This window comes from Clupea harengus, chromosome 11 (assembly GCF_900700415.2).
Source record: "Clupea harengus chromosome 11, Ch_v2.0.2, whole genome shotgun sequence".
NCBI classification, from domain to species: Eukaryota; Metazoa; Chordata; class Actinopteri; order Clupeiformes; family Clupeidae; genus Clupea; species Clupea harengus.
Window position 1 is genome coordinate 23097929 of NC_045162.1, and position 13862 is coordinate 23111790.

The following is a 13862-nucleotide window of genomic DNA, read 5'->3' on the forward strand; positions in this document are numbered from 1 at the left end:
AAATTGACATTTGCTGGAGGAGGCTAAATAATTCTGTACGTTTCATATTGGAACTTGTTTTGACATTCCCTTCTCTAGAAGTAGTTATATATTCAGGTGTCACAGTTTACCTTCACTGTATAGCGAATTGTTTTAAAGAAACTATTTGACAAACTTGAAATCTAATGTTTTCATCAACCGAGGAGCCTTGAGCATCCTTAATAACGTATTGACATCTCCAGTTAGCACCAGAGAGGTCAGCACCAGAGAAGTGGTAGAAAGGCCAGTTCTCTTACAGGTGTGAGCTTTGCACACCTGCAGATTTTAAAAGCACTAATTCAGTTAATCAATATTGCAGGTAGTATGTTCGCGTCCCTTTGATTACATTTCAGCCTGGCTGCAGCAGAATATCTGACTTTATCCTACCATCCTCTCTCCCTTTAGGCATTTTGATTTATTTTAAGCCCTCCACCCACACGCCTCGCAAATTTGTGAGCGGATGGTTTTACAATCATGGATATCAAAATCCTGCACAACCTCAATTATACATGATTTACACTGGGATTGCTGATATCAACATCTGTGTCTAAGCTGAAAACATACCGGCAACCCCAATGGGGGGTGAATCACAGGTTTCTGTGACAACGGCCAGATGGACAGGGTGGGATGTCAGAGGTAAAGTGTCATCAGTGTCACACATGTGTTTAGTGTTTGCATGTGATGTTTGCTGTGGGCCTGCCTCCACTACACTGTGCCCCGAAAAAGCTTTAGCTTTATTTCACAGTTGCCGTTTGGCCAATCCATTTGGTGACTATGACATCAAATCAGATCTCGCACATTGATATGTGTGTTATGAATGTACTCGATGGTGTGCTTTATTTAGAAATTCACTAAGATACTGATGTACAAAGTAGAAAAATATATTTTCTCCCTATCAGCTAATTAGCTTCATTGCACATTGAATTATACAAAATATATGGGAAGTGCAGCATATTTAGCATTTGTTGCTATCAGTCAGTGAGTTAGGATAGGTCAGTAGCACTGTATCTGGTAACAATACTACCATATGGATCATTGGGCCACCTGTCTGGTAACGTTTGTAGGAGAACTTATTGAGTATTGGCATCTTACTTGGCACCACACAGCTGAGTCCACATTGACCGTCACACAGGCACTGGCGCTTAGCGCCACAGTCTTTGTCTTGTTTGCAGTTTCTTGGACAGGTGCGCATCCTCTCATTACCCAGAATCCTCTCTGGACACTCCTCCGCTAGGACAGAAGTACACAGATTGTGGTGATAATACCTTCATCTTTCTTCCTACATTCTTTCTTGTTAAAGCCCTCACAAACCCAGAAACCAGGGGGGAAATGTCTACTTAAAACCCAACCAATAAATCAAAAACCCATTAAGCAACATAAGCTAAAGGGTCTGCTGTGGTAGGAACATCAGGATCCCATTACGAGCAGCTCCAATCAAAGGTAATTGGGTGGGAGAATGGTTAGTGTATGATTGCTATAGTATGCCCTCTGAGGCCCCGCGTGGGAAAAGCTATGTTCTTTGAAAAGGGAACACACAGATCTGCACAGAGTGGGTGGGAGCACTGGAACACATGTGATCCCATGCTGACAGACTGCAGGAATCAAGGCTGAATACCCATTGAAATATTCAACACATTTAGGTCAGCTCCCAAATAGGTGGGTATATGCACTTGTGTGTGTGTGTGTGTGTGTGTGTGTGTGTGTGTGTGTGTTACTAACTACAACTAAATAACATAATTGGTATTGCATATGTTCAAATTTGGAAAATGCATGGAACCCTCCCACAGAGGAAATATATATCTGAATTACACACACGCGCCTTAATATAAACAAATGCACTGTCACAGATTTTATATCATTATCTGACAAATCATGTGACTCCATTGTAGAAACAATACCAGAATGCAAGCATAGTTCAACTATCCGTAATGAGTTCACCACACCCTACGCCACACACACACACACACACACCCTACACAATTACACAGGGGATATCATATGCACAGATGTATGGAAAGACACAGATGGATTTAACATATAAAATGCACATTGAAATCCTACGGCACCTGAAAGGCTGTGGTTTGAAACTCACCTGCGAGCAGAAAAGCTGGGATGCTGGCAAGAGCCCACAGGGCGAGCAGGAGAAGAGAGCGCTCCATCTCTAGACACTGGTCACCGGAGAGGTTATGAAAGAGGGAGCAGGGGAGAAGTGGAGGATATTGAGTCGGGGGGAACAAGAGGGAGGGAAAGGAGGGTACGTCTGAGGAACACACATCTGGTTTGTATTGACTGTTTCCAATGTTGAGTAAAATTCCACTGACAAAAAAAAGACCTTTCACCCGTTTCTCGGTAGGCGATACATGGGCCTGAACAAACACAGCCGCCCACGCAACAAACAGCATCAAACAAACACAAACACAGAAGACCACGCAACAAACAGCATCAAACAAACACAAACTATCACACAATTGCCACAATCTTTAAAAGCAACCTAGAGCACAATGGGGCATCCATCTATGCAAACAAAAAGTACAAATGTTTTACCCAAATCTGTACCTTTCTATCTCTTATAACACTTCCTCAAGTAACACTGGTGACAAAGATACAGTGCTTGTATATCTTTAGTCACCAATTAAATCAAGATCAACACAGTGGTGAACTATCTGCCATCAGATACTAAAATGCTGTTTTCGTCAGTATTAAAAGAACATCATGTGACCAACACAACCCCCTCTTTTAGTGGTATACTAGTATAGGACTATGTTAGCATAAGTTAGCATATAGGTTTGAATCCAGTATATTAGTATAGGACTATGTTAGCATATAGGTTTGAATCCAGTATACTAGTATAGGACTATGTTAGCATATAGGTTTGAATCCAGTATGATTCATTCAGCCCCTTATCCATCTCATTTCCCTACCTCTCCTTCTCCTTCATTTACAATAAATGTGTGCCATCTTTAGCTATCACAGAAGGTCAAATTAATAGATACACTAACTCTAGTATACTATGCTCAAATTCTGTATTGCTTCTCTGAAACAAAATCGCAGCAAACATCTTTGGTCAAATTTTCATCTGTTTCTAGAGAGGAGGCCCTGAATAAAAATAGCATAGTTACTTTTTGAAAATGTGTACCTCAAGGGCTTGTGAACACCCAATGCACTGAGGAGAGTGCCCTAACAGCGCATCCTCTGAATAGTTGCACACATGAAGAACACCCACACTCAGTCAGTCAGTTGAGTAAGAACATTTCTTTTATTTTGTGTTCTCTGACATTCTGACTACAACACTCCTTGGCTAGGAACAGTGGTCGCCACTGATGCAGTTCAGTAGTTGCAGTTCAGATAAGAGACACAATTAGAGATGTACATAATCATCCACATTCGGAGGGGGAAAACAGGGACAACATTACCCACAATCCAGTTGGGATAGCATAGCGCCACTGATTGGAACATAGGCTGCAAACAACAAATGAAAAAGAAAAAAATTGTGGTGTGCTTGAATAGATGCAAACTATCAGTCTAATGAGAGTTCGTTCTCAATATCCAGGCATACATCTACCCATTTCCACACCCAAGGGAGAGGGTGAAGTCCAGGGTGAACCCAGGCTGTGTCCGGGAGGGTTGAGAGAGTCTGTGATTCTCAAACACATTTCACGGAGGTGACAAATCCACAAGGGTATCTGAAGACTCTGTCGGAGGGTCTCCACAGAACTGGCAAAAGTATGTGAAGGGCTGCTGTTATAAACAGGATATGACATAAAACTCTGAGACAGTAGGGGAACTGCAATCTCTCTTTTTTTCAGGAAAGTTTCAAAGAAAGAGATAGTGAGCAAAACAATCATTTTAAGTGATAACAGTAACAGATTATAAGTTTAACAATAATAATTAATAGTAACAGTAATTACTTTAAAAACTGGTCATTGAGGAGATGAACACATACAGACTGAAATGGAAGATTCCACCCATCACATTTATAAATCTTTTTTACACCATATTTGCAAGCGAAGTAGATGATAGTTTGCTTCAATATCATAACATGTCCACCTGAAGTTCATTTTTGTGTATAGTAAAGATGCTGCCCTGAAGAATAAACTCTGGATTTCATTTTTAAATAAAATAGGCTTAATTAAAGACTCACTGTTGTGATAGCAAAGTCCCAATTCACAAAATATATCTGCATATTAGAAACACACAAAGACAGCTAATTTTGGTATAGAGAGAGCAATGTATTACGTATAGCCAACAATCCTTCCAAACTAATTCAAACAAAACTAGTGAATGTAAAATTCTGGTGAATGTTGCTCAAGGGTAATTGTGAGTATCTAGTGGGTTTGTGTGTGTGTAATCTAGTTAAGGATGGACGTGATGTTCAGAGGATCACAATGCTCCTCTAGATCCCATCAACCAAATAAAGAAGAGAATACAGTACTGACTAGAGAGAGTTCACTACTTCTGACACCTTGGATTGGAATTACACTCCAGAAAGGGCAAGAGAGGGAGAGGTTGAAGGAGACAGAATGAGAAACCGAAAAGACGAGAGACTTAAATAACATCAATACGCCCATTCATCATATGTAAAACTCATCTGTTTCGCCGGGACCCCACAAATACCCCAAAAAGACGAAACTAAGACAACAGTCATCATACAAAAGGGAGTAATCTTCTCCACAAGATGAAACAAAAGATGAAAACAGCTGTGGTGTATCTGTTCAGCTATGTCTGTTTCTTCACCTCTCTCTCTCTCTCTCTCTGTATTTCTCTTTCCTCTATCCTTCTTACCACTGAGGCAAATGAAAAGCTCATCCAGAGATACATAACAAAGACTTTAGGGATTCTGAGAATAAATGAATGGAACTATACAATTTTAAAGTAATGTGTCTGTTTCATATTTTACAGTCTTTCCCCATCTGATGTAATGACGTTCCTCCTGTTCCACTCCAGACCCCACCTCTTCTTTGAGGTCACACGACTGTGCTTCCTCTTAAGTGCTGACCATTGCTAATATACCATTATTCTATTATACACAGATCTTTAAAAATCCATATCTTTCTCCATCTAACAAATATAAAAATATACAAAAATATACAAATATACAAAAATTATTTCCAAAATTAGCTTCATCCCCTATCTTTTATATCTATCATATAAAAATATACAGATCTCTCCAATACCAAAATTCATTTCTCAACAGTCTAAAATCACACTGCAGAAAAAAACAGATACACCTGCTGTTTAGTTTCTCAACATATCTTTCTTTAGATCTCTTCTCTCCACGGATAAAAACTATCTTCATTTCTCCTCATCTCTCCCTCCCTGAACATCTTCTGCATTCTTTGTCTATTCCATCTAGTCTTTCTCCATTTTTCCATCTCCCAGTTCAACCAGTGTCTTTTCTGTCTCCCATCCTCTAGAACATTCATTCAGAGAGCTTCATGGCTGCTCTTCATCCTCCTCCTCCGGGTCCTCATTGATCCCCATGGCGACTCTCGTACTTGTTGAGGAGGTTGCGGCAGCGGCCGAGCTCCTTGCGCATATCGGCCACTTCCTGTCGCAGTGCAGCGTTCTCGCGCTCCAGAAAGGAAGCGCGCACGGAGATCTGGTTCTCCTTCAACCGTCGTGCATCACGGGAGCGCTTGGCTGCCTCATTGTTCTTATGGCGGCGGGACCAATACTTATCATCCTATTGGAGATGGAGGGGGGGGGGGCAAAGGGTGGGTAGTGAAGTAGAAGAAAGATAAGAAAACAACATTGATGAAGAGGAAAAAAACTGAGAGGAAAGAAAACAATAACTCATCTAATGGTTCTAGAGGAAACCATCTAATCAGGCCGTGCTCAGACAGATCTAATCTGGGCCTCACGCTGAGGCTGAGCTCCAGCATGAAATATGGCTCTGCATTATTAACACTTGGATGGGCCCTCAGAGCAACATCTGACAGTCACATATGGAGAGACCTTAATTACAGCCCAACACACATACATCCTCTCCTCATTATTTATAATATAAACTTAAGATCTTACATTTTTTATCAAAAAAATAATTGATCCCATAAATATGCTATTTGCTTGTAACTAACTTAAATGTCTATAAGAAACCAGAAAAAAATGTTCGAGTATGAGGAGAATGATAAATATAACATAGAATAGTACCACCCTAATGTGCCATGCATTTGCTAAAGCTAACGTTATCAGTGCACATATTGTAAAGCCAGATGGCCAGTAATTTTAAGATCTCACTTTCTCTCTGCATTGTAGATGTGACAGATCTGCTGCTGTGCTAACCTTCAGGTCCTCTGGCACCATCATCTTGCGTGCCTTCTTGATCATGGGCTGTGGCTTTAACTCGTCGTCATTGAAACGGTGCCCCCGTGGGTCAAACGATTCCTGGCCAGGGACAGTGGACAATGCCAGGTCAGAAGCCTCTGTGTCATAGTTGCCCATTTCACTCATATCGCCCATTTCGCTGTCGCCGTCGGTTTCTGGTGGAGTGTCCATTGGAGCACAGGAGGTAGGAGAGGGGGACTGATTGGGGTCCAAGGCAGCTGTATGACCTCCTGCAGAGGGGGAGAGAAGGAGCTGGTCTTACAACTGCACCCAGTCTAGAGTCAAATCAAACCACACAATTGTGCACAGAATTCTAAACATATGTGAAATGACACAGACTTCTGCTTTTATTAGGACATAGAAATGTCATAGGTCATTATCCTGTTTGGGTCCATCGGTTTGCAACTTACAAAAGTGTTTTCATCAACATCTGAATGGTACAAAGTACTCAAATCCTAGCAATTCAGCACTTAATTTCTGGCTAAAACAAGACCATTGTAATACAATTATGTTTCATTCAACTGTAATTTCTAAGCACCCAGTTTGCTGACAGGAGACGCTTGCGAGTGTGGTCTCATGATCAGCCATGATCAGCCTTGTAGTGCAATTTTCCAATCTGTCCACTAGATGGTATCAGTGTGCAAGGCAATATCTCTTAACCTCTGATGCTGATACTTCAGATGGGCTGCAAAGTATTTACTCGGCATTTCCACACTATGAGTTTATGGTATCAGATCTAGTGCTATCATTATAGGTGAAAGGAGAGATACTGATTGTTCTATCTTGTATATACCCATAATGTACATTCACACCTGTCAAGTCTCACGTTTTATCTGTTATCTCGGATATTCACTCCCAATAGCATAGAATAATAATTACAAGTCCAATAGACTGCTGCGCAGTGCGAGTGAGAGACTGCCGTGTTAGCACTGTGGCTGAGTTCGAGTCATACTAGTCAACATATACAGCGGGTAGCACCTTCATGACAGAACAACTTATCTGTATGGGGCGAACAAAATGAAGCGCAAATGTAACAATACGCTTGCACGTGTTGTCTTTTGTGTGTGTGTGTGTGTGTGGGCGGTGGGGTGACGGATTTCAATTACTGACCTCACGGATTTCAGTCATGTTAACTTGACAGGTATGCATATTTCATGTAAATAAAAACCAGTTCTCTCATCCCTTACAGTGACAGCAGTTAAAGTCAAACCAAAACTATATTCAATCTGAATTGTAGGCCTATGTGTAAAACTAAAATATATATCAGAAGGTCAGCTCCTACCCATATTTTACATTCCCCATAACTAAAACACACTCATACACATATACACACGATCCCCTTTGCCTAAAACATATTCTGACACATTTTGCATATCACAAACTCACACAGACACCATGGAAGGGCTTCACACACAACTAGTGCTGCTGTTGGAGGTTGTGTCCCTGAGAGGTTTATGCTGTGCTCGCCCGTGACTTGGCTGTGAGTCTCACTCACTCACTCAGGCGGGGTGAGAGCACGTGCAGAGCCCCATGGCCTCCAGACACACGGCACACCATAAGCCAGGCCAGAGACAACAGCAGGAAGGTGAAGCTCGCTGAGTAACTGCATGAGTAATCACGTCAGCAGCTGGTGCGTGTGTGTGTGTGTGTGTGTGTGTGTGTGTGTGTGTGTGTGTGTGTGTGTGTGTGTGTGTGTGTGTGTGTGTGTGTGTGTGTGTGTGTGTGTGTGTGTGTGTGTGTGCACGCGCGTGTGTTTGAGTGTGAGAGAGAGAGAAAGAGATAGAAAAGGAGATTCATCCCAGTATCCCTGAACATATTTTTATTGTAAATCATTTTTTATTTTATTTTTAGCAGTATTTAAAGGATAAATTAACACTAATCATAATGCCATACAGACATTAACTATTATGTACGGAGTCTGTACATGAAAATATGCCACAGTCATACTCGCTTGTAAGCATATACACACATAAACAAACTGTTCTTTCAAATATTTAGAGTTTCCTGATGAAGGTGATTTGACTTCTGTGTATATCCTTCCATCGCTACAGCAATGTCAACAAACATTTAATCAGAAGTTCAGAATCACCATGGCTGTTCCTCTTTCCTTCCAGCTCTTTTTTTCTCTCTCTCTCTCTCTCTCTCCCTCCCATTCTTGCCCCTCCTCCTCTCACAGTGTCTCCTCCCTCCCTCCTGCTCCAGTGCTCCTGTCCTCAGCACATGATGGCGCACGTGCACGTGGCCCAATCGTGTGAGGAGGGGAAGAGATTTAAAGACACGCGAACACAAACACTCTCCATGCCTGCTCATTCTCCCTCCCTCACCCGTTCTCTCTCTCTCTCTCTCTCTCTCTCTCTCTCTCTCTCTATCATTCGCTTTCCTGAACACTCCCTGTGGTACAGGTCACAGAGATACAGCCATCAACTTACTGTACATTCCTGAAATACAGATCAACAAACCCAACCCAGTCTTTTATTGACCCTTCTGTAGCACACAGCCTGTACACCAAGCCTTCCTTTTACCCTCCCTGTCACTTCACTTACAAACAAAACCTTTGGAGTAACTCCTTTTCAAAGCATGCATACCAGCAGCACTTCATCCACTCCCTGAGCCTGTTCAATAACTTTGTCATCTGTTCTGAGGAAGCCTTCTGGGCATTAGCAATACTGAAGCTTACAGCCTTGCCCTGTGCTTGAAAGCACAGTAAATACAAATGCAGCTGGCTGTCCTGGTGGTAGCGTCAGTGTACAAAGCTCCAGTGATTATCTCCAGGCTGCCCTTTGCCTGTTCATTTCCCTGTGCAGCTACCTGGCACCTTCAAAACAGATACTGCAGTCAGTACTGTGACAACACAAGTGCTGAATCAAAATCCAAATGGTCATTTGCTGACGGACAAGGCTGGAAAGGAATACAATTATTAGGCTCTTCTTCAAGTCTAATGGAGCGAAAAATAAAGGTGTGGTTGTTTTGTTGTTTGTGGGACTGTGGACCAGTGTGGAAACACCAAGCAGCAAGCCACTGATTTACTTAAGTCGACAACTGAAGCCAGCAGACCAGGAGTTCCTGGCAACTCTAAGAAGTTTCTCCGGCTTTCTCTCAGTCTCTCTCTTAGACTCTCGACCATGGAATGGAGAACCTTGTGTAGAGATCAGTACCACTGCCCTAAGTATTTGATTTGTGATGTGTGAAAACACAGCTCTCCAGCACTATCTCAGGACTTGGCTGAAATTTAAATCCAGCAAGGTATCTGCACGATACACCACTGGTTTAAAAAACCTACCACCAACCTCTGTGTTTGCCACACAATAGGGTCTTCACATTACCAATCAATACGCACCACACCAAATCACTTCAGGGGAATAACTCACCGTGCAAACAGTCAGGGACTCCCATTAAGTTTGGTGGCGCCTGCACTTCAAGCCCTATCAGCGTGGGCGATGAGGAGGCCGAGGAGGACGAGCAGGAAGAAGAGGCGGAAGAGCAGGGCAGCGGGGAGGTGGTGGGGCACTGGGAGCTCTGGTTGGGCACGGCGGACTGGGAGCTGTGGGAGGGCACCTGTGCCGCGCTGGAGCAGCCGGAGGTGGAGTGCATTTGGCCCATGCCGTTCTCGGTCAGGAACTCCTCCAGGTCCATGTACTGCAGCTGGAAGAGTCCGCCATCGACGGGTAGCGTCCGCTCCCACATCATCGGGCCCGTGAAGGTCGAGTTGGAGAAGCTGCCGCTGCCGCTGCTGCTGTTGCTGTTGTTGCCCTCGCCGCCGCTGTTGTTGTTGCTGCTGCTGCTCCCTCCACTGCTGCTGCTGCTACTGCGCATGGAGTGGCGGCCCGTCGAGTCCTCATCCAGATCCAGAATGGTTTTTTTGTCTGATGAGAGGATGAGAGAATGAGATGAGGGGGTGAGGAACTCAGTACGGCACTGCAAAAATTTGCATTTTCAAGTCACAGTTTACTCATGGTTGAGGATTTAAGGTTCCCTGTTCTACAAGGGCCAGATATGACCCTTAGAGCCAATACTCTTTAGATGTAAGAGAGAGTGAAAGACCTGTTGAATCATGACCAATATGTTCTGAGTACATGCCAAACAACACCTTAGTTATCCCTTTTTCAGTGTAAGAGAATATGTATATGCCCACACAAATTTCTCACCTGACTCTGACTCCTACAAAATGGACACTCACTTGAGTGATTATTTATCGACATGAACACACATAGAATGGTGACTCTACACTCTTCAAAAAAGTATTCCTGCTCTTTCAAATCTTTCCACCAAGGTCCACTTCCAATTCCAATGACAAAAAAAACTGATTATGTCTGTGCCACAATTGCCTTGATGCTCAAGACCAATCACATACATCCCTCAGCATGTTTCTTTGGCTTCCTCTATTTCCTAAGTAAATCTCTGTACTACAGCTGACAGAAAACCCAAAACAGAATGCTTTAATGGTGATGACACTTTGATAGGTGTCAATAATACTGTTACAGGAACTACTGCATGGAAAAAAAGACAAGGCTGAGGATGGATGCAGAAGGTGTCCTTGCTCAGTATGATGGCCTTGGTGAGTCAGTTACAAAGTAACAGAGACAGTCTGACAAAGCCAGAAGAATCAGGCTCAATTGAAATCACAAAGGCAACTGAGCCAATCTAAAGTTAAATAGGAATATGCAGCTCATGAGCAATTTATGTTGATTTTATAGGATACTTAGGAGATAAATACCAAAATAATAATAACCTTCAAATACGTTATTATTATTATTATTATTATTATTATTATTGTTGTATTTGTTTTTTACTAGAACACTTACCTGTAGTAGGCTACATCCAAATGTATTCCACTCCATTCAGTTGAATCAAACCCATCATCTCTCATATACATGATGATATACAGTTACACTCAATATTATAGTGTCCATTCATACTGTAATTGTTTCTGAGATTCTAAATGTTGATGGGAGGGTGTAAACACTGCATAGTGGCTGCAGCGTCATTATAGGAGGTCTTTGTGACAAGAACACCACATTAGTAAGCAACAACGTACTACATAAATCCCCTTCTCAACTGTTTTGTTGTATGGCTAGGCCATGTGCTGTGTGATAGAGGCTTAACTAGTGGCTGAGAGCCTCAAGGGACCTCACAGCTGTCATATGGTACTTCTGCCCAAACTCCACCCACTGTTGGACCGCTTGCCTCTTTTGATTGCAAATTGCAAAATTTGATTTTATGATTGTAACTATTTGAAATCAGGGGCAACTCAATCACTTTCTATAAGCTGCTGTGATGAATAAAACCAAAAGGGACGTGGAGACAAGTGTAGGGTCAATTGATACACTCCAGACCAAATACCAGAAGGAAGGCAAAAGTGTGGAGTGGAAGTTAAAGTCACCAGAGTTGATGGAGATATTCTCACCTTTCATTTCAGTGTCTTTGCTTCGTTGTTGGTCACCCTTCATTGGCAGCTGCAGGAGGGACTTCAAGTTGGCCGCAGGATTCAAGTGGCCGCCACTGAGAGGGTATGAAGACTGATTGGAATTTCCAAACTGAGGACTGGCTCCGGCGTGGTGAAGGTCCGGAGGAAGAAGCTGCGAAATCGGCCTGGACATCACCGTCTAGAGTTGTAATCTCCCGGGATCGCTTGAGGGTGCCGAGTCGAGATGAGTGACGTGTTCAGAACTACTCAATGAACAGAAGTCGATCAGTCACATGACACTTGTTGTCAGATCAAAATAAGTCCGCAAAGCACATATTATAACAACTGTATAGCAATTATGAAGTAGCCTACTAATATCACAAATGTAAAAGTGGCTGACAATTTTTCAAATTGATGTTAGAAATCTGCAAGGCAAAGAGTGCTAGCTTGTGCCATAATGCTACTAGAATTGACAGGACATAAATCCAAATTTACCTTTATGATGAATGAAGATTTCAGACACCAGACTGACTCTTCATGTTAAAAATAGTGGAGATAGTTCCATACGACGTGAATATATTCCAATAGTTATCCGACCGCGTTGGATTATTCCGATCACCAGTTCCAAACAGAAATTTAAAAAAACTGAGAAAGGTGGTCCATTTCCAACTCGAATGACAGCGCCAAAGTCGGATACAGAATTAGATTAACGCTGCGCCAGTGAATTATTCAAATATTTGAAAATGTAAGCACTAGAAAAACAACATTTAACGCAAGACCGTGGAGTAGGAAAGGAAAGAAAACTATGTCCAGCAGAAATGACAAATGACAACAAAGAGTAACCGAGGCGGTTGCAGCGACGCAGTGCAATTGGTTGGCTGATATTTGCTTTCTCTTTTTTCCCATACAGTCCCTCTGTCGTTTTTTTCTGTGGCCCCCTCTCTCCTTAGTTTTCTCTGAGTGTTGAGGCACGGCTTGCGCTCTAGCCGCCGAGAGCACTCCGCTCAGCTGGAACGAACACGGGCAATACACGTGACGTCACAGCAGCGTTAAGGCGGCCTGGAGGATTTTGTCTGATTAATATTAATGACAAAGTCTTCGAGTCAAACATGCGCTCAGCGATGTGCCCAAGTAAATGCAATAGACTGCTTATGATGAGCACTCTCTGTACTCTAATATAAACAATTATTATCCAATAAAAGTAGGCCACAATATAGGGTAGCCAACTACAGCCACTCTTGTGTACCTATGCTAGATAGGGAAGATTAAACCTCAATTATCTTAAATGTCAGTTCAATTTTCACTGCCTTGGCTGTTTGCTTTTATTTGCTGGAATGAACCATATCTGGAACCTCAAGTCTTGATCGTGCACCAGAAATCTCAGTTCTTGGTGCAAAATACAGTGCATACATGTTTTTATTATCATAGTACAAAGTCAACTGCATTTAGTAGGTATTGAGTTGCATCAGCATTAAGTTCGGTAAACTGGCTAAAACAAAACGTCGACCAACATAGCAGACGCACTTTTCAGCTCGCTGGTAATCCGGAGAAAACGTGAGCGCGTGTCAGTTCTACGCCGACAGGAGTACTACACGTTGGTTGCCTTTCAAAAACAAGAGCAGCACTCACTTGCACATGGCCACCGCACGCGGAGAAGCAGCAAGCCCGGTGCTGAAATCGCAGCGATTGGTTGCTGTTTCATTCAGGCTCGGCCCCTTAAGCAGCCAATTGGTGATTTCTGCAATGTTCGCACCGCCCTCTTCTTACCCCATGCTAGAGCCGCGTGAGACCGAGAGGCACTGGAACATCGATGCAAGGCCACTGAACGCATGTGCCTGTACTGCTTGTCCCACGACTAGAAATCCATAGTCAAAAAGGAAATAGATTTTCCGAGCTTAGCCAGAGTTTTTCTCCCCCGTGGCCTTAACTTGCACTCTGGAGCAACAAAAGCCTAAGCCCGTGTTAATTAAACCTGGTTAAAACTACCTAACTAGGTCAATAGAAAAATAAAAAAATAATACGTTTTGATGTGGAGTACATTTTATATCTGTTCACGTGATGTGTAAATGACCGTGCACCGGGTGATATGTCTATTACGGCTCAATCCATATTATTT

At 42.7% G+C, this 13862-nt stretch overlaps 2 protein-coding genes across 3 annotated transcripts in view; both read right to left on the bottom strand.

Annotated features, from left to right (window-relative positions):
• ntd5 (ntl-dependent gene 5) overlaps nucleotides 1–2529 on the bottom strand; it is a 7286-nt gene extending 4757 nt beyond the window's left edge. The window contains exons 1-2 of the mRNA XM_012821240.3: nucleotides 2111–2529; nucleotides 1111–1248 (exon numbers count right to left, since the gene is read on the bottom strand). Coding sequence (XP_012676694.3) covers nucleotides 1111–1248; nucleotides 2111–2420 — 448 coding nt within the window. The 5' untranslated portion in view covers nucleotides 2421–2529. The remainder of the gene's footprint in view (nucleotides 1–1110; nucleotides 1249–2110) is intronic.
• Nucleotides 2530–3255: 726 nt separating this feature from the next.
• Nucleotides 3256–12790, bottom strand: dbpb (D site albumin promoter binding protein b). 2 transcript variants are annotated; one of them, XM_012821673.3, is made up of 5 exons: nucleotides 12242–12790; nucleotides 11747–12009; nucleotides 9711–10205; nucleotides 6256–6572; nucleotides 3256–5701 (listed from the first exon to the last, which is right to left on the bottom strand). In XM_012821673.3, exons 2-5 carry the CDS (start codon nucleotides 11937–11939, stop codon nucleotides 5486–5488), a joined length of 1221 nt encoding a protein of 406 aa, XP_012677127.2. In that variant the 5' UTR covers nucleotides 11940–12009; nucleotides 12242–12790; the 3' UTR covers nucleotides 3256–5485. The 2 variants fall into 2 exon arrangements, with proteins under 2 accessions (XP_012677127.2, XP_012677133.2); XM_012821679.3 differs by having other exon boundaries at nucleotides 6301–6572; nucleotides 12242–12789.
• Between the last annotated feature and the right edge of the window lie 1072 nt (nucleotides 12791–13862).

Coding starts and splice junctions, on each gene's coding strand:
- dbpb (XM_012821673.3), bottom strand. CDS start 11,939: ATGTCCAGGCCGATTTCGCAGCTTCTTCCTCCGGACCTTCACCACGCC. Junction 10,206..11,746: donor CAAAGACACTGAAATGAAAG/GTGAGAATATCT, acceptor TCCTCTCATCAG/ACAAAAAAACCATTCTGGAT. Junction 5,702..6,255: donor ATCTACAATGCAGAGAGAAA/GTGAGATCTTAA, acceptor CATCTCCAATAG/GATGATAAGTATTGGTCCCG.